General features: G+C 38.2%; 2 protein-coding genes across 2 annotated transcripts; both read left to right on the top strand.

Moving 5' to 3' along the window:
• Positions 1–2,223: 2,223 nt before the first annotated feature.
• LOC141337978 (SLAM family member 5-like) lies at positions 2,224–8,292 on the top strand. The gene is made up of 6 exons (XM_073843551.1): positions 2,224–2,308; positions 4,535–4,852; positions 6,081–6,377; positions 6,479–6,595; positions 6,695–6,756; positions 8,245–8,292. Exons 1-6 carry the CDS (start codon positions 2,224–2,226, stop codon positions 8,290–8,292), a joined length of 927 nt encoding a protein of 308 aa, XP_073699652.1.
• A 7,101-nt stretch (positions 8,293–15,393) lies between these two features.
• LOC141337977 (CD48 antigen-like) lies at positions 15,394–18,279 on the top strand. Its single transcript, XM_073843550.1, has 6 exons — positions 15,394–15,442; positions 15,997–16,311; positions 16,404–16,691; positions 16,794–16,916; positions 17,071–17,135; positions 18,229–18,279. The coding sequence occupies exons 1-6, from the start codon at positions 15,394–15,396 to the stop codon at positions 18,277–18,279; spliced, it is 891 nt and encodes a 296-aa protein (XP_073699651.1).
• The last annotated feature ends 2,702 nt before the right edge of the window (positions 18,280–20,981 follow it).

Here is a 20,981-nt window from a genome sequence, read left to right as displayed (position 1 = left end):
AATGTCACGGGGTGGAGTCGCCATTCTGCAGGGTGGGTGGACTGCCGTGGGAGCCGATAGGCTGCATGGTTGAGTTTCACTGGCTTCAAGGGAATGGCAAGTAGCAAAATCTGCCACGTTAGACTCCGTGGGAGCGGATGGTGGACGAGCTGTAAGCACCCCTTGCACACGACATCTCAACCCGTGGTAGGCCACGGGCTGACTAGTCGGCAATACTGCAGGAAAATGCAGTCCGGTGTAAGCCGAGATGCCCATCATGGGACTCGATCGTGCTGAAGCGGTCTCACATGAAACAAGCTTAGCGGCAGAGCGGCTAGAGCTGTCATGTGCCCCAGGAGCCTCTGAATTTTGAGAGGGACCGCTGTGTTCTGCCTGAATAAACAGGCATTACAGCACTGACTGCGCGCTCTTGGAAGTAAGGCAGGCTCCCATGGCCTAAAGAAGGCGGGAAGGAGGGGACTGCCAAATGGAAGCATCGCGCACTGAAGTGCTCGATCCCCAGGAACAGACCGTGTGTGCCGGGGAAAAATCGAGACGCTGCAGTGGGTGCCCTTCAGGCGGATGGCTGCAACCCAGCCCTGGAGACGGAAGCATACTCATATGCACTTCGTCGTGAGCGTCTGTGCTGATAGCCTGAGAAGGGACTGGAACAGAGCTCCATCCAGGAAGGGTGTTAACCCACCACTCTAACAGAAGGATGTACATCCTGGAGAAGAGTCAAACTGAAATAAGCAGCGCCTACCTTCTTCCCTGGTTCCCTGTTTTTTTTTTTTAAATTGTGGGTACCGTCAACCTGTGGGCCGACGGCATCATTGAAATACACAGCGGCTCCCGGCCCTCCACCGGGAGCGGAAACGTTGATGTCACTGTCCCTTGAAGAGCAGTTTCTATCACCTCTGGGTTGCCCGCTTCAGGGACGTTTTCGCAGCTTTCTTGCGAGTGTTTCGGGCCGGTCCCCAAGCCGCGGGCGGCGCCGCTTTCCCGTGGCTAGCTCTGCGCTTGCGGGCCCTCTCCGCCAACCTGGCGTCGTGCGCCAACCGGCGGCGGGATGGGTGCTTCGTGGCGGGGCAAGATGTGTTTAATCGCCTCCGTCTGTTTCTGTACTGCCGAGAACTGCTGGGCAGAGTCCTCAACAGTGTCGCCGAATAGGCCAATCTGGGAGATGGGAGCGTCGAGAAAGCGTGCTGGACCAAAGCCGTGGACATCACCAGACCAAGGGCCCGCGCCGTGACCTTCGTCGCCCGGAGTGCGAAGTCGGTGGTAGCGCAGAGTTCCTGCATAACACCTTGGTCAGAACCACCCTCGTGCAGCTGTTTCAACCCCTGGGCTTGGTAAACCTGCAGGGTCGCCATAGCGTGCAAAGCCGAGGCAGCCTGGCCAGCGGCGCGAAAGACGCGGCCCGCAAGGGCGGACGAGCGCTCACACACCCTGGACAGGAGATGCGGCCGATCCCGCCAGGTGGCAGCACCACGCGGGCAAAGATGCACCGCAACAGCACGCTCGACCTGGGGGATCGACACATATCCCCTGGCCGCCCCGCCATCAAGGTGGCGAGGGGAGAGGAGCTGGGCAGCGGGCGAGATGAAAAAGCAACAGCACGCTCGACCTGGGGGATCGACACATATCCCCTGGCCGCCCCGCCATCAAGGTGGCGAGGGGAGAGGAGCTGGGCAGCGGGCGAGATGAAAAAGGTGCCCGCCATGTTTTAACCAGCTCCTCGTGCACCTCCGGGAAGAAAGGAACCCTCCCCAGGAACCAGTCATCCAGCCGGGAAGGATCGGCCAAAGGCGATGGAACAACCTCCAGACCGATCCCCCTGGCGGCTCGGAGGAGCATAGCTGAAAGCTCGGAGTCGACCTCTGACGGAGCAGCGACCACGGAGGGGCGCTGCCCTGCCGGGATACCATCCTCACTTTCAGACTCTCCCTCTGATGCTGCAACAGACATCTCCTCCTCCCGTGGAGCGCCAAAGGAGACGCGCAGCCCGGCGTGCGGGGAGGCGTACTGCTCTGGCATCTCGACGGGGCTACGCTGATGGGCAGAAGACCGCAGGGCTTTTGGGGCCGGCAGTACATTCTGCACCGTGACTTGTAAATCCCCCTCGTGTCTCGCCACGGCGGCTGAAAAACACTTCCGGTCTAACAGCCTGCTGCGGGTCGACGGGGGGAGCCGTCTTGCCGACGAGCGGCAAGTCTTCAGCGTAGCCATGGTCATGCGTTCGCAATGAACGCACGAGCCATCCGTGAAAGCCGCCTCAGCATAATCGCGGCCCAGACATGTGAGGCAGCTTTCATGTCTGTCCAGAGAGGTGAGGTAACTGCCGCACCCAGAAACGCACGGCCGGAAAGCCATTCTGAAAAGAACGTCTTACACAGCCATGAGAAATTGTTCTTTTAGTCCCGGTCTGCCCAGGGAGGAAACCGCGGCACCACTGTGCACTCAATGGGGCTTGCTCGCTGGAGAGCAGGAGGCTTTTTGAGGCAGTGAAAACGGCCACCCGCAGAATCCCGCTAGCGGCTGCCTGGAAATTCACTCTTTTAGAAGTTTGTTCTTTTAGTCGGCAGCACACCAGCGGGGAAGAGCAGCAGGAACGTGTTGTCTTCAGTTTATTGAAGAAGTCAGGCTTGAGCATGAGAGGCTCTGAAAGCGAAAATCTGAATGAGTGGTGCGGGCCGCCATCATATATACCCGTATGTACGGGGGAGTGGCTTGGCACGCAAATACCACTCGCCAATGTTCATTGGCCTTTTGAATAAGGCTCAGAGATGATTGGTCTCTAGGCGTTTCCCAATGTAACGTCGAAGTGATTAGACTGAAGGGGAATGTTGATTGGTTGACTAGGATCTTCATTTGTGCATGCTACAAAGGGGATAAAGCCTCTCCTTCCCTCACTCATCCATGCTGTTCATGCATGCTGGGCTTATTTACATCAGAGTGCGCAAACACACACACACACAAAAGAAAAAAACAACAACAGTGTAGTTTATCATTTTATATTTTCACACAGACAATAGCAGTTTCTCAATATGCGTTCTTGTCTGTCCTTATGAACTTGTGAAAAGTCATTGTCATTGCACCCACATAATTAAAAAAAAAATATTACTGTTAATGTGGCATGAAAAGTATTTTTTTTAAGACTTTTTCAGTAAACAAGGTTTGGGGCGGATCGGACATTATTTGCTTAAGTTACAGCAACTTCCTATTTCATGGAGAAACATCAGAATTTGTCAGGTCACCAGGGACACGCCCTTTGACAAAAACTCAAGATCTCCACAATTTAGCGTCGCAAGGGCCTTATGATCACACTCACCAAATTTAAAGATCATCCGATTAAAACTGTAGAAGGAGTTCATTAAAATAAGAGGCCTAAAAATGTAAAACAAATCAGGCCTCAATAAATTAAAAATATCTCACTTCCTGTTGGGTTTCGGATGTTGTTGTTTAAGAGATTTTTTTGTAGGTATTGGTGTGTTACATGTATGTACCAAATTCCGTACACCTATGTGAAACATAGCAGGAGGGGCGCTTTGTTGATTTTTACAGGTGGAGGTATCGAGTCATTTTGCCACGGCCAATTATGAAACCCATTTCAGATGTACATTTTGAAAAGCTGTTCTCTGTAGAAAGTCAGAGGTTCATGACAGCAGGACAGAAGTAACCATTCACCTACAAACTAAACACACATCAAACAAATGACCACTTTTCTGCAAAAGTTGTTTGTCCATCCTCCAGATCAAATCACGTTCTGAAGAAAACCGACCACAGCAGGTTTCAGTTTGACTCCGATGTTGAGCTGCTAATGTCACACCAATTAAGAATGGCAATAATGTGAGATGATAAACTGTTTTTCCTTTTTCCCATCCACAACAAGATTATGAAACCATTTTAAAATACTTTACTTTAGCATGAAAACTGGGTTAAACAATCTGATTGTCAAATAATATACCACTCTTCTACTTTTATAAATTTAATACAATCAGTTGTTAAGTAATGCTAAATGATGTTTTCCATTTTATGAAGTTTTCCACTAATATATATATATATATGCATACATTCAAATAGCACATATGTGTGAGTATGTGCGCTCACTAGGAGGGTCTTCGAACTCTTTTGGGGGAGGATTCACACACCGGGTTGTGTTTTACAGCAGATAGTCTTAATAGGTCAGACTACTCATTGAACCTTTGATGAAAATGTTTCACATGTTTGTTTTGTTCTGTTTGTGCTTGATCGGTAAGTTATAAATATATGTTTAATTATTTTCCATTTCAAAATAACAAAGCTGATCCTACTGTTCAAATTAGTTAGAGGATTTGATTTTTGCTGTTCTTCCTTGATAAAACAAACAGATATTATTATAAGATCTATTTTGGATTATGAGCTGTCCCTTAGAGAGTCTAGTATAACGTCAATATACTGTGTTGCGGTTTCAGTGTTTTCTTCAAATCGCATAGTTTAAAATTCAAATGGATTTCAGATTTTGTAAATCAACAAGAGCCTTAATCTGTGAAAAAATTTTTTTCATGTTTTTCAGGTGTGTTTGGTAAATCAGTGTCAGTAATTGAAAATGATTCTGTTACTTTATGCACTGATATTACTGAAATACGTGAAGACGATGATATATTGTGGAAGTTTGAAGCTGAAAAGTCCCTCATAGCTGAAATCAGTAGAGCTGCTGAAATCTTCTCCACATATAACGGTGCTGATGGGAGATTCAGAGACAGACTAAAACTGGACAATCAAACTGGATCTCTGACCATCATAAACATCACAACTCAACATGCTGGACTTTATGAAGTACAGAGAAGTGGGGTCAAGTGGTCATCAAAAATATTCAGTGTTACTGTCTATGGTGAGTATAGAGATCATTTGTTCGAACGTTTACATATCCTTGGTTTATTAGTGAATTATTTTGGGTTCAGCACAAGCGAAGTTCAATCCACAGCATTTGAGGCATACTGATGCTTAACACAAAAAATTACTCAACTCGTTTTTGCTACTGGTTACTCATTTTTTTAATGAAAAAAGAAAAAAACAGGTCAATAAATGTCAAGATTATAATTTAAATTAAACACAATAACCTGTTAAAATTTGCGTGTTTTTTAAGATATAGGGTCTTTTTCAGGTTTATGGTCTATAAACCAATATCATATATTTTACCCTGTTATATTGTTCATGTCTTGCGTCTTTACTATTGAAACAAGTATTTTGATCTTTACAGATCTGCCTCATTCACTGCCGTTATAAGTGCGTCACTGTAACAAAGATGTTTGCTTTCATAAAATAAATATTTTTTTTCCTACACTGAAAATTGTGGTTGCCAGAATTTTACCACGGTAGCAATGATTTACATTTTACAGTTTTCACTTAAATTTACAGGTAAATACTGTAATCTCACTGATATAATTGTAATGTACCAACTTTTTGAAGTACTAAAATCTGTTTTGTACCTTTGTAATACACTGATAACCACCAAAAGAAGGTGGTGATTATAACATCACATGATGAACCAAAGCTCATCACAAGGAGACTTTAAATAACTTATTTATAGAAGGTACACAGAGTCATTCACACAAACACTAAACACCATCATGGTAACAAACATAAAACTAAAATAATGCAAAAAACATTAATTTAACAACATTAGATGTATCATACAACCCTAATATACAAAACTGCCAAGAAAAATCTTAGAAGAAAAAGTTATTTCAACAAAAAAAAAAAAAAATGAAAACAGGGAATTCTGGGAATGTCAATTTACGGTTATTCACTGTAAATTTTACATTCTTTTTCATTTCCAAAAACAGTATATTTCCGTAAAATTACATGCACAGTTTTTCACCGTATATAGATGGGGAACTTACCGTTAACCATTTCACAGGTTTTTACAGTAGCATTTTTACAGTTTTTTACCGTTAAATTCAGTCATTTTTTACAGTGTAAACTGCCACAAATGCTCTTGTTTGAGCTTAAGTGAAATGTATATTTATTTTAAAGTTTGCGATGACAACAACTATTGACTGTCAGCACACTAATCCAAAAATAGGTGTTATCCATTTTTATCCTGTTATGTTTTCCAGCACGTCTGCCTGTTCCGAACATTACCAGAGACTGTTCTTCATCATCATCATCATCATCATCATTGCAGCAGCAGAACTGTTCATTGGTGTGTTCAGTGGTGAATGTGAGTGATGTGACTCTCTCCTGGTACAAAGGAAGCAGTTTATTGTCCAGCATCAGTGTGTCTGATCTCAGCATCAGTCTCTCTCTACCTCTGGAGGTGGAATGTCAGGATAAAAACAACTACAGTTGTGTGACGAACAATCCAATCAGCAACAAGACTCAACATCTGAACATCAGCAAACTCTGTCACACATGTTCAGGTAGGCCTAAATCTGTGGTGACAGTATAGATTTTATTTACTTAATCAGGCCAAAACATTAACTTACATGAAAGTCTCTCTTTTACTCTCTTTCAGTTCCTCCAGACTCTGTATCTCTGATAGTACTGATCTCTGCAGCTGCCGGTGCCGGATCTCTGTTGATTGTAGTTTCAGTCTTGTCGTGCAGCATCTGCAAGAAATGTCGAAAAAAGGGTCAGGAAAGCAAGCAATTCATCTGTAAAGCTATTCATCTTCCATTATAAGATTGAAAATGTTGTTGTATTAACACACCTGTGATTGTTTTTAATGCAGTTCAGACACAGGAGGAAGACAGAGCCGATTCAGCATTGTGCAAACCAAAAACACAAAAAACGGTAAGATCATTTATAACTGTTGTTGCAGTTAGGTAGTCTGATTGAAGTTTGGTGATTGAAGTTTGCAGCATCAGATGGTCAGTGGACAGACGTGGCTGATCTATCAACCGTCATCAGTAAAGCATATAAAGAGGATAGTTTTTTATGCTGTTTAAAATTCATTGTAAACCGTTTTTCAGATTTTGCAAAGCTATTTTCATTTTGCAAACCTGAAAAATCAAATTCCTGATAGCACACACATCACAGGGACGTCTATTTGACAACTGCACTTACATCTGCAAGACTTATTTGTGTGTTTGCTCATCTGCAATCTATAGCTTCCTATCATATTTCAAATTAATGTTTATTAGATGACTTTAAGATGATTATGATTTAGAATGTATGTAAAGAAAGATGTTTGTACACAGCAGATGCTTTCCAGATGTTTAGCAGAGGTCCGAGTCCGATCTCAGAAAGTACAAAACAAAATTAAATAACAGAAAAATGTTCTCGTATGTATCAATGCATCCATTTTCAGCAACAGTACATTGCTAAATTATGTTTATATATTAAAGGGTTAGTTCCCTCCATTGTTTTAGGCTAAATGTTATCTGACAGCCTTAGTCACATTTTACATTCATACACATGAATGATAAAACAGGACTCAGCATGATGCCTTTTTAATGTATGACTTTAGTCAAGTGACAGCAACAAGTGCTCAACTTTGCAAATGAAGGTTGACAGGATGTGGTGAATTGTACTGGTTATAGTCTACGTGTAAATTATTTGACACCAAATCCAACATGTAATGTGGCCTACTAATTTAAATAATCAATCATTTAAAATCCTGTGTAAACAGTTTTAACTATAAATATTTTGGTTTATTCTAAAATACACGCTACCCATACAAAGTCAGTTTAATACCATTACATTTACGTTAGGAAGAAAAACAAAGGAAAAGTTATGTTACCTGAGCTGAAGTCTGGCCTTGAGCTGCAGATGTTCTGCGGTTTATGATCATCTGAGGTGAAATGCAGCTTTAGCGGCCATTGGTTTATTTGTAGATGTGCTGCAACAAGCAATCTTTGTTATTGCTTTTGTGTGAAAGGCAACTGTTCTCAGCCATTCTCTGTCATGAGAAACCTTCAGAACTTGTCATAAAACATAAATGTTTGATGTCTTGTTAGCATCTGTTCTGCAGTAGCAGTAGGCCTGGTTAAAAAAAAAAAGAAGAAGAAAAAAAAAGGTCAGTATAGGCTATTAGTAGAGTACGCTTTGCAATTAAAAAAAAAAATAAACCTTTTAGCATACAAGGCCTTTGGAGAAAATTTATGGAAAATATGTTGTTAAAATGGGCTGGAATGTTAAAACGAGTCTTATTTAAGTAAATTATTTTTGAATAATTAAGTTCTTGTTATTAAATAAAAAAAAGGTAAGAGATTATTCTTCTTAACTGTTCTTGCCTGTCACATCAGCAAGACTCCTGACTGAGTGTGTGTTTCTTTGCAGAAATCAAAGACAGAAGCTGTGTATGAAAATGTCCCCAAAAAACGATGATCAAATAGAACTGTCTACTGGAATTGATGCTAGAGCTCATACAGGACAGTGTCTTAAGATTTTTGGGTTTATTTACATTTATTCTCTGCCAGATATTTTTTTTTTTCTTTACAATTTTTGTACCTTTTGGTGTTATTGTGGATTTTGTTTTATTGTTGGTTTGCAGTTCACCCTTAGCATGCAGAAACTCAACTAAAATATCCTATTTTTAGTTTATCATATGTAAATTTACGGTAACACTTTATAATAACGTTCAGTTGTAAGTCTTTTATAAGTGATTAGATAACGATGAAATAATCATTTACAAAACATTCACAAATGATTATTAAGTGATATGCTAACAATTTGTGTATGTTTTGTTAATTTATTTACAAGTCATTTACAAATTAATTTACAAGTAATTAGTTAATGATGAACTAATTATTTACAAAACATATGTGTTTATAAATTATGAATAAGTGATATGTTCATTTTATTGTAAGTACTATGCTAATGATTTACCCATCTGTAAATTATCTGAAAAATGGCATATCATGAAATAATCAAACAGATCCTTAGTAAATGGTTAAAAATGACTAGTTAACCCCTTAACTGTCACCCCCATTTTTTAAGTTTATCCAAACTTAAATTGTAATTCATGAACACTTTGGATCTAAGGTAGGTCTCTTTTTAAAGAAAACAATCAGCAGATTACTGCAGAAGCGGAAAAAAAAAAGGATTACCAAATTACAGAAGTTTAAATTTACTGTAAAGAGAATACTCTGTACAATTTTTATTATATTTTATATAAAATACATATTGTACATAACAGGTTTTATCCTAAATTTGAAGTTATTCCAAATTTGAAGTTGATATGAAAAAAAAATGAGGTTCCTGTGAAAGTTTGTTTAGGGCGTTATAAAATACTAAATAACCTTATATAATTCATACACTACATGGTGCATAGTGCATAAGTACATAGTGAATAAGTGCAGAGTATATAGTGCGTCATTTGGGGCACAGCTCATGTTTGCCAGAGAAAACATCTTAACCCTCACCAGTCAGCCCTTACATTGCAGTACACACTACAAAGTATTCAAAAGCTGTTGATGAATAAATAATGAATAAATCATTTACAAATCTTTCTGCACCCCCTAATCTTGTTACATGTCTTCCTCTGTTTTCACCCACGGACTTTGTTATTGGTTTCTCCCTGTGTTTGGTTTCTCCCTGCTTGTTAATTTGATCTGGTACACCTGTCTTTGTAATTACCCTCACAGTATTTAAGTCTTGAGTTCTTCCCTGTTTCTTTGTCTGCTATTATTTACGTAACGTGTGTTTGGAACTTCCCTGCTCGTGATTATCGTGTATTTATCATCGTGGAATATATTAAAAGACTATTCTTTGAATATCCTGCCTTGTGCTCTCCATTCTGCCTCAAGCAGCGTAAAAAATCTAAAGTGTAAACTACTCATCAGTTGTAAATGTTTTACAAACCTGCCGGTTCCAGGTTGTGTGGGTATCAGGTGGGTATACACACTGGGTGAAAGACCTTTCAATAATGAGTAAAACATTTACAACTGATGAGTAGTTTACACTTTAGATTAGGGGATGCAGAAAGATTTGTAAATGATTTATTCATGATGCGATCTTCAGTGAAGGATAAACATTTAAATCATTGATATTTTTATTATTTTTAAGTGACCAAAAATATATTATCTAGTAATGTATTAACCGCTTACTAAGGATCTGTTTGATTATTTCATGATATGCTATTTTTTTAAGATAAATTATGACCGATTTGTAAATTGTTAGCCTATTACTTAATCATCATTTGTGAACGTATAATCATGTTTTGTGAATTATTAGTTCATCATTATGTAATCACTTGTAAATGATTTATAACTTAATCTACAAAACATATATAAAAATACTAACATATCACTCATTATTTTTTATGAATGCATAGTGATGTTTTGTAAATGATTAGTTCATCATTAACTAATCACTAGTAAATAACTTGTGAATGAATTAGCAAAACATACACAAATTGTTAGCATATCACTTATTAAACATTTATGAATGTTTTGCACATCATTATTTTATCATTAACTAACCACTTATAAATTACTTACAACTGAACGTTATTATAAAGTGTTACCAAATTTACCTAACGTTAATTATACATTAAACATTGACCCACCCTTCATTGTACTCCTTTGTCTGTCATTTGCTGTTCTTGTATTATTCTTATAGAGTACTGTATAGTGGTTTACAGTTTCACACATGGTATGTTAAGCTGGATATGTTGGCAAATGTAGCACAGGCATATCATTCTCTAAAAGCGCTTATTTTACCCAATAGGGTGCGCTATCACAAAAGCAACCACAGCCAACAGCATTTCAACAACAACTACACCAGCACAAGTTGCTGTTAAGCTCTGGAGAGAAGATGTGAATCGTGAACAATAAAGGCAGACAGTCATTATTAAGCCTAATAAAACTGACCAATAATCGATATTACTCATAAGCTACCTTTGATATTTTCATCTTACTTTGATCATCAGTTTTTTAATTGATTGAACTGATAAATGGCGCCATTTTGTGGATATTAAGCAGCAGCTTTAAACAACATGGCATCACTGTTCTCTCATCTGTCAAGAGGTTTGTATACAGGAAAACTAACTAATGGTATGCATTTTTTTATGTAATATTATGTATGCAAAATTAATGTTCCATTAAACGCAGTCTCCTAGGATTTTCTGAATTACATCATGTCAGTAAGGGCCATTTTACAGGTTAGGCCAAGTCTGAGCTGTGCTATCACCCCAGTGGAAACCTATTAAAACCATCAGAAGATTATATACTTATTTGCATAACCAAAATTAATAAAAGCATTGAGGGAGAACATTTTTTAGCAGGATGCAGTTAAAGCCATTCACTTAAAACAAACAAACAAAAAAAAAACATTCTGTCATCATTTACTCACACTCAAATTCTTCTAAATTTCTATTAGTTTCTTTCTTATGTTGAATATAAAAGGAAGACATTTTGAAGAATCTATGTTACCAAACAGTTGACAGTCCCCACTGACTTTCCATAGTGTTGAAGAAAAAAAAAATAAATAAATAAATAAATATATATATATATATATAGGGATTTCCGTTCTGGATAGGTAAGGGAAGACCATTTTGGAAAGTGATTTTGTGCCTCTCTGTGATGGTACCATGTGGCGTTGCTCACTTACTAACCTCAGGCATCTAAAGAGGATGTAGACTTCTATGATTGAGTAAAGGTATGAGGGTGCAGCAGAGCCTGTGCCTGTCAGCAAGCAAGCATGAACTTGTTGCAAGCCACAACCAGTAGCCAATGCAGAGATAAAGAGAGGTGTGATGTGGGCACACTGAAGACCAATCGGTGCACATTCTACTTCTCACAGAATAGACAGTGAAAGCAGACCACTCTAGTTCAATTATTTAGGATCAAAAATAACAAATGTTTATAAATTTGAATTAGACATAAAAGACATAGGCATCAGGTGTCAATGAGACCAATCAGAGGCATCAAAGAAACGCTGTTGTTTTGTTCACTAGCTTGCTGACTTCATCTGACGAATTCTCTCGTCAGAAACAGACGGGTCCAGACGTGCTTACAAACTAGTCCAGACGTACAAACTGAAATATTCATTTCAGTGTAAACAGCTGCAGTGATTATTATGGGATTTTTTAAGAGTGCCTGAACTCTGGCTAGACTGAATGGAAATGTTTTTTTTTTAATAATTTAAATGTTCTTTTCTATCTTTCTGTATAATGGAAATGTTTTTAGTAATTAGTAACTCAATGTTTTTATTTTAGTTTTACAAAGTCAGTCGTAAAAGGTTATGACGTGACAACCATATCTGGTAAAAAGAAGGATTTTTATAGATTACACTATTAGGCTACTTTGCCCATTGGCCATTAGATTATTTTATTGCAATTACAAAGGTCCCACCTGCAAATTACCTTAAGGAGTCAAATATCGCCTCATAATGTAAAGGTACATTTTTGTCATTGATCAGGTGCTCCCAAATTTTTGACTGCTCCTAAATTTATTTTAAATAGGTTCGTGAAGGTTCGGGAGAAGTAAGGAAGAAGCCGGAGTCGGTGTGACTGAAAATCATGGCCATTTATTCAATATTTCACAGTTCAAACAAAATGTGCATTCCTGTGCTTTACGACAACATAAATCCACATAACTCTTTGGCAATTCTCTGCTCAGCAGCTCAGTCCATCAGCCACAAGTCCTTGTGTTTACTGTTGTATTTGATCAGCACCGTGCTTTCAGTTCGGTGGCACTAGTAAACATGCCCTCCCTGCTCTGTCGACTGGGTCAACATTCATACCACACTGTTTCATCCTATATTTGGGTTGTTTGACTTCCTAAAGACCTGCATTAGAGGAAGGGGCACAAAGGCACTTTTGGGGAGGCCGGTGGATTTTCCAGCTGACATTCACGACAAGCCGCGCACTACCTGCGCACATTCTTGTGAATCCCTCGAGGAGGAAGACTCGGACAGATCCTTGAAAATGGGACAGAATGAGGGGAGGAAGAAGGGGGAATAGGAGAAGAGAGCATCTGGTCCTCAGCCAAATCTTCTGGCCAGGTCCAGCAACATTGGGCCGTGCTCCACCCTGCTCCAGCTCCACCCGGTCAAGAATCTGCTCGACGTTGCCTCCCATAGCCAGTAGCTACTTTCGGCAGGCCTCTTGAAGCTGTTTAGTCAAACGGAAGGGCCAGCCACTATAGCCCAGATCCAGCAATCAAAACCGCTGGCAGTGTTGTTCTGGGCTCAGGCCTACCCACTGCAGGATGGCTCACTTCAGGTTGGCGAAGACCAGGAGGTTTTGCATGGCCAGTTGTTGGGCTGCCACCTGCGCCTCCCCTGAGAGCAGCTGTATGAGTCGCACCGTCCAGTGCTCTTGCACCAGCCACAAGCCTCAAACAGGTCAATGAAAGCTTCTGCGTCATCCTGTGGCCCCATCTTATTCAGGGGCACATGAGCGGGAGCGTCTGGGCTTCTGGGTGACTGCCCTCCAGCCCAGCCCCCCTGGTCCATCCAGCTCCGGAACAGTTCCCGGTCCTCCTGCTGCGCTTGTACCAGCATCTCGAGCAGCGCCTGATAGTGTTCTTGATTGAGGCCTGCAAGCGATTCAATAACCTCCACAAATGGCGAACTTGGAGGTAACTGCACGATGGCAGTGGCCATGCTTCTTCCTCCCGGGTTTCGGCACCAGTGTGATAAGGTTCGGGAGAAGGAAGGAATAAGTCGGAGTAGGTGTGACTGAGGCTTGTGGTATTTTATTCAATATGTCACAGTTCAAACAAGATGCGCGTTCCTGTGCTTTAAAGGTGCCATAGAATGCATTGAGAGAATATTTTAAATTGTTCTCTGATACCTATGTAGAAGGTATATGGCATAGGAAAGGGCAAAAAATCTCCAGAAATGGTTTTACAGGTCCATTTACAACCCTAGAATTTGTCCCTAGAATGAAACCGTCTGTTTTTGCCTTATTTGGAAGCTTCATGAATATTAATGAGCTCTGCTCTGATTGGCTGTTTCACAGAGCTGCTCGTCTAGCTCGCACAAGGATATAATGCAGAGACACAAGTACTTACCACACAAGTTGAGCTGCTCGTCAGTGATTCTCAAGATCTGTAAATCATTCGCCATCATCAGCGCAGTTATTTCTCCATCATTTGCAGTGAAATCCTATGTATTGCAATGTAACGGGCTACCGTTAGCATTAAGCTAACCGTGTCCCTTGAGTGACTCGCCTTGTTTTACTGATGTGCTGACGTTACCGATGATTGGGCAATGCAAATTTTGGAGGCGTAACTATTAACGATCCCAGAAAAGTTTCGTAACAGTCGGTGTTGTGTTGGAATTGACCTATTTTTCGGTGGTCTTTTGCAAATACTAGATTTATATAAGGAGGAGGAAACGATGGTGTTTGAGACTCATGTCGTATGTCACGTCCACGTACTAAACTGTTATTATTTAACTATGCCAAGGTAAATTCAGTTTTCCATTCTATGGCACCTTTAAGAAAACATAAATCCACGATACTCTTTGGTCCATCAGCCACAAGTCCTCAGTCTGCCCATTGCCCCTCTCTCTGCATTTCCCACTTCCCAGCGGCCTTTTACGGTCTCCCCATGCTAATCACTGTAAGGTGAAACAGGTGAGTGTCATTTTGTACTTGACCTACTAACTCACCGCTCGGCTTTGCCCGCTCTCTTCCGCAGCCGCCTCCGCTAAATCACGTCCCCCTCGCCACAGTGTTTTTAAATATTTCCTCTTTTTATTAAACACAAGGGCTCATTAATAAAACCTACATTATTATCACCATCGACCCCCCAATATTTTGCCAATCTCCACCACTGTTTATCTTGCTTTGAGTCAAACACCATTTCTCATCATGGTTTATTCACTCTGTAGAGTAAAGAATCATAAAAGCCAGCAGCAGGACAGGAAGAAACCCTTCACATATAAAACACCTACTGTGAACCTACACCTACTCTCCATTCTTATGCACATGATGCTTCAAAAATATACCAACCACATCTGGTTTCAATTTGAATCAGAGGCAGAACATCAGTAAAACCAGTACTGGGAGATGGCAGACGGTTTTAACCATGTATGTTTTTTTCTTTTTTTTCCATATACTATTATACTAAATCTGTGAACTAAATAAATGTATACAACAATTTTAAAAATCACTAGTGGATCCACTTCACTATAAAACTTTGTTAATCAAAAAAATTGAATAAATAAACTTATTAAAGAAATAATTATATGTTTATTTATTTTATAATACCATTATTATAAATAATATATAATATAATTATTATTATTAGATTTTTTTTCCCCAAATTATGAAGTTTCTACAAACATTTTATGAATATTATACATACATTATTATTATACAATATAACGTACATACATACATGCCAAAAAAGCGTCCAGAGCATGTATGTCTGCATTAGGAGGGTCAAACTCCGGCGGGGGAGGATTCACAAACCAGAATAATAGGTAGAGTTCAGTCTTACTTGATCATACTTTTAACTTAACTGTTGAAGAAAAATGTTTCACATGTTTGTTTTCTTCTGTTTGTGCTGGTGCCGCCTGACTGGTAAGATATACAAATTATATACGATTTGATTTTCGATTTGATTTTTCATTGGAATTTTAAATTAAAATTTCCAGTCCGTCTATTGTGGATTGTAATTTGTCTTGCTCAGAAAGAAAAAAATATCTTTTGCTATTATATAAGTATTATTAAGTATAAAAAATACAGCAGTAGTCATACACAGCTACAGAAGTAATGGAAATTCACTTTATAAAAAGTGTGGAAACGCCGAGTCAATTAAGAGAATTCAATTTGATGATGAAAATATAAGTTTAAATGTGAAATTACCAGTGAATTTAGCAAAAATTACAATTAAATTTAAAGTAACATTAAATTATATGTGAAATTTTGAAGTAGAAATGTATCCTTTCTATATAAATTATGCCACTTCCCGCATTGCATCGCATTGCACACTGTACAGCAGATATATTTAAAATACACTAAATAGCTGCTTCTGTTTTGGATGTCATTTACTTTATATTAAATACAATCTTCAATTATTTTCAGACTTTATAAACTAAAGGGAACTTTAATAGTTTCATATTCATGTTTATCAGATGTGTTTGGTGAGTCAGTGTCAGTGATGGAGGGAGATTCTCTCACTCTACACACTGACATTACTGAATGGGAAGACAGCAGGATAGTGTGGACATTTGGTGCTGAAACATCTCCAATAGGGAACATCAACAGAAACAAACAAATCTTCGCCCCATTTAATGTTCATGATGGGAGATTCAGAGACAGACTGAAGCTGGACAATCAGACTGGATCGCTGACCATCACAAACCTCACAACTGAACACGCGGGACTCTATCAACTAGAAATTATTGGACCAAAAAAATCATTAAAAAAGTTCAATGTTTCTGTCTATGGTGAGTCATTTGTCGTGTGCTCCATTTATTATTGTTTTACTATATTCACTCAAAATTAAAGTTTTTTTTCTTTTTCTCTCTAATGTCTTCAGCTCGTCTGCCTGTTCCTGTCATCAGCAGTAACTCTTCACAATGTTCTTCATCAAAGCAGAATTGTTCATTGTTGTGTTCAGTGTTGAATGTGAGTCATGTGACTCTCTCCTGGTACAAAGGAAGCAGTTTATTGTCCAGCATCAGTGTGTCTGATCTCAGCATCAGTCTCTCTCTACCTCTGGAGGTGGAATATCAGGATAAAAACACCTACAGCTGTGTGCTCAACAATCCCATCAGCAACCAGACTCAACATCTGGACATCAGCAAACTCTGCCACATTTGTACAGGTATGGCAGCGCTTAAATTACCATGTTAATAACTGATATGATCTTTGCATTATGTGATAGATCATACACATTAACGCTAATTAATCATTTTGTCCATTACAGATCAGGGCCTACCCATGTTGTACATAGTGCTGATTTCTGCTGCTGGATCTCTGTTGATTGTAGCTGCGGTCGGGATATTCTGCATTTACAAGAAATATAGAAAGAGCAATCAAAAAGGCAAGTGTTACCTTCTGCTTTTACATCAGTCAAGACACACGCACAATTAAGGAGAAAGGAACTAACCTTACAAGAAATGCTTATATTTGAGCCTTGATGTTTTATGAAAACATATATAGTTAAGATTGTTTTAATGCCTCTGTTATTATTGTTTAAACAGTTCAGATTTGTGAAGAAGAGATCACTTATGTGATCACTACATTCCACAAACAAAAAGCACAATCGGTAAGATCATTTAATGTCTGTATCAATTTAGCAGAGAGTTAGATTTAGATGCATGATTATAACTATCTCACATCAGATTTTTATAAAGGTCACAAGTTCATTTTTCAATGTCAATAACACTCAAAAGTGGATAATGGCTTAACTTTGCTGTCAACAGAAATAACTTCAAAACTGTAATACTAATGTATTTCTACACAATTCATTCATGTTCATGCAGCAAGATTAGAACAAGTCCAAATGTGTGTGTGTGCCAACTATGTATGCGGTGCCATGAAAAGCATGCTGGGAACACATACACTCTTAATTGTCAACAAAAATTATTAATGTAATACCAACACAAAAAAAAGCAGGAAACAATAGGTTCTTAAAAAAATATGCCTGTGTCAAAAAATTTTGCAAAAAATATATTAAATTCCTTGCATGTTTCAATAATTTCCAGCGCACCAAAAAAGCAAATTAAATTTTCTCAGAAATGGATAAATGTGTTTGTGGCAACATTTTATCTTGTGTCAGCAATTTACAGTAAGTGGAACTTAAAGGTTAATGTTAATGTGTTACCACGTAAATACCCCACCACCTACGCTAAACCCTTCTCTAAACCCTAACCAACAGCGTTAAATAAAACAAACATGTAATTAAGAGATTCAAGCATTTCATTTTAGCTAGCTTCTACACGTCTCTGAGCTCTTTAATTGTGACTCCTGTTTCACGGTACTTGTGCCCAAACACTTTGCCATTGCAAGTGCAATGTGTCACCTACCAGGTGATCTACCAAGCAAGTTTACTGTGTTAGAAAAGCCAAACATACAGAACTGCTTATGTAATGCAAACATCAAAATGTATTAGTTTACAAATCAAGTACTTTGGTAAAAGCTTTTTGAGGTCACAGCATAGTATTGTGTAAGGAATCGTGCATTTTGTTCTGATAGTGAATGATATTAGCTTATTACTTCCACTTGATGTACAATGTAAAATTTTGGCCTTGAAGCAAAGCCACTGAGAATTTCCACATGTTAGCTAAAAATTTTTAGGATGCCATGTTTTAATATAATAATTTGTTGTTATTATATCTTATGTAATTTGTTTTTTACAGAAAGTTACAGAGGAGGATCAGGTGGTGTATGCGCCTATCACCATGAGATGATCATCAAATGTCAGTTTTTTTTTTTTTCTCTCTAAGAACCAGATCCAACTGTGTGATCACTTTCACAAGGTAACTCCAACCTTTGAATTAGATTTTTTTGAGATTGGTGATAATCACAATGTAGCACTTAATAAAAATATGATAGAATTGATTTGAAAAAAAAAAAAAAAGATAAAACATGATATACAAACTTAAGACACTTAAAGGATTCTGTTTCTTTCTCAAGTATAAAGGTTTGAGTTTCCGTATTTTATGCACACTTTGCATGTGCAAAAATCAATATGTTTATATGAGAATAAAAGCCAGATGTGTTCATGAACTTAATACCTTCATGTGTGTCCTGGAGATGAAATGAACATTTTTAGGTGAACTATGCCTTTACAGTTTTCAAACTAACTGACATGTAGAGTGCATGAGGGTGTGTCTGCAACTGCTCTGCGAATGTAAAAGTCTCTTGCGAAAGTGTGTATGAGGTGTCAGAAGTATGTCTTTGTGGCTAAATGTGTTTTTTTTTTTCCATTCCCGCTCATATGATGCTCACAGTTTGACTTTTGCCCTACACGAAACACTTTACTATGAAATACTGAATCTGACAGTGCAGCAATAGTGTAAGATAGAATAAGAACTTACTATAAACATGAAACTATACTGTGTGCATCTGAAATATTCAAGTACATGTGCATCTCACTGTACAGTTCCAATATACATTTCGAAACCATTTTAAAATGACCTGTTTCACTGGATTTGCCATTTATGTGCTGGAGTAACACAGACATGGAAATGTTAACCTCTTAAGCTATTTGGCATATTTTGGATATTTCACAGATTTTTGGCATACCTAAATTAAAAACAGTGTCCATCTCATATAACTTTGAGTAACTTGATAAAAATGGTCTCATTTAACAGAAAATACCTTACATTTAAACAAATTGTTGATTTTTTTTAATTGTATTGTTTCATAATTTGATTATAAATACAAACAAAAAAATTCAAATTCTGACATTTTTTTTTTACTTTTTCTTACTATTATTAGAAAGTCTGTTTTTAAAGATCAGTTTGGCCCATTGTCCTGCAGAAAGTTACTTTTAATTTTACAATAATTTGTAACATTTATTTATTTATTTATATATTTTTTTTAAGTTATTGAGATTCATGAGGCAATGTAGGTGCCTCCATTTTGCAAGATAAGGATGTGAGGACTGGAGTAGGAAACAAGCGGCAACCTCCCGGTTTAGACTAAAAGGGAGACAGATCTCTCTACTAGGCATGCACACATCAATCTAACGTTATTTTGTATTACACTGTACAACAGTAATTCTGTTTTTTTTTTTTTTTTTTTATAATAGTAAGGGCTAAGTTTAGGGATGGGGTAGGTGTAGACATTAAAAAACACAAATAAGTACAAAAATTACTTTCATTGTTAGTTTCCGGTCTGAGCTGTATCCCTTTTAGCCACAACCAAGAGAGCAGGAGCTTGGATTGGGTTTAGACTAAGGGAGACAGATCTCTCTACTGTGCATGCGCACATCAATCTAACGTTATTTTTATCACACTGTACAGCAATAATGCTGTTTTTTTATTTATTATAGTAAGAGCTAAGTTTAAGGGGTAGGTGTAGGGGTAGGTGTACAGTAGACATAAAAAAAAATCTAATAGGTAGAAAAAATCATTGCATTGTTATTTTCTGGTCGGAGCTTCTAACCACAACCTGCTCTCTATTGAAACCAACACGGAAGTAACTTAGACTCAGTGGTGGACGAAGTACACAAATCAAGTACTTGAGTAAAATTACAGTTACGTATAATAGAATATTACTCCAGTAAAAGTAAAAGTACTTCTTTTTCAATTTTTACTTGAGTGAAAGTACAAAAGTACTAAATTTTTTGTGAACTTAAGTAAAAAAAGTACTGAACTATTTAGCAATTTTATAAAGGCTATAATTTTATATTAGCATATATTTTTATTATTATCCTACTGTTCAAAAAGCCTTGGATTTTCCCAAAATAACCACTAGCCTATATGGAGTCAAAATAGATTCTTGTTGTTGACATGGACTACGTTGGCAAGAGTGATGTTCACTGTGAAGCATACATTGCATTGTACCTGTGAGAAAACTGATTTGACCATCTCATTTTCACCAGTAAGAAAAAAAAGTGTTTTAAAGCTTGTTATTTTGCAGAACAGCACAGTTTATAAATGATATGAGAAGTAAGGAAGAAAAATTTAATTATATTTTCATAATATTTTTTTTTTTCTCAAACATTGTCTGTGGTGTAAAAACACCCCTGGCCAAATGCCCCCAGAGGGCATCACTTCCGGCTTTGATAATTACTGTAGTTACCATGATCTGAACATCACATCTTTTCTTTTCCCTCAGATGTAATCTGTCTATTGATTATTTGGACTTCATATCTGAAAATCACCTCAACTTGGCACCAGCAAGCTTGTTAGCTATACAGTTAGCATCAGCTAACAATATTAACTTATTTTCAGTATGGTTATGAATAAACATTTATATCTGTCTACTAGGCTAGTTGATCCAAACAATATAAAAAATTATACCGTTAATAAACAATATAAAAACAGACGTCACATAGGGATAAATGCATAACATTTTAATAAAACTGTTAAGGTTACAGCAGCGAGGAATATGAACGTGCATAAGTTATTTTATTTAATCTGTGTTATTTTAATGTTTCGTT

This window comes from Garra rufa, chromosome 7, assembly GCF_049309525.1.
Source record: "Garra rufa chromosome 7, GarRuf1.0, whole genome shotgun sequence".
NCBI lineage: Eukaryota > Metazoa > Chordata > Actinopteri > Cypriniformes > Cyprinidae > Garra > Garra rufa.
Note: the sequence above shows the minus strand (reverse complement) of the source record. Positions and strands in the feature narration are given on the sequence as shown.

Excerpts from the sequence above, each read along its gene's own strand:
- LOC141337978 (XM_073843551.1), top strand. The coding sequence starts at position 2,224 with ATGAACGCACGAGCCATCCGTGAAAGCCGCCTCAGCATAATCGCGGCC. Across the intron at positions 2,309-4,534 it reads TTTCATGTCTGTCCAGAGAG|GTGTGTTTGGTAAATCAGTG; the intron begins GTGAGGTAACTG and ends CATGTTTTTCAG. Across the intron at positions 6,378-6,478 it reads CAGCAAACTCTGTCACACAT|TTCCTCCAGACTCTGTATCT; the intron begins GTTCAGGTAGGC and ends ACTCTCTTTCAG.
- LOC141337977 (XM_073843550.1), top strand. The coding sequence starts at position 15,394 with ATGTTTCACATGTTTGTTTTCTTCTGTTTGTGCTGGTGCCGCCTGACT. Across the intron at positions 15,443-15,996 it reads GTGCTGGTGCCGCCTGACTG|ATGTGTTTGGTGAGTCAGTG; the intron begins GTAAGATATACA and ends CATGTTTATCAG. Across the intron at positions 17,136-18,228 it reads ACAAACAAAAAGCACAATCG|AAAGTTACAGAGGAGGATCA; the intron begins GTAAGATCATTT and ends TGTTTTTTACAG.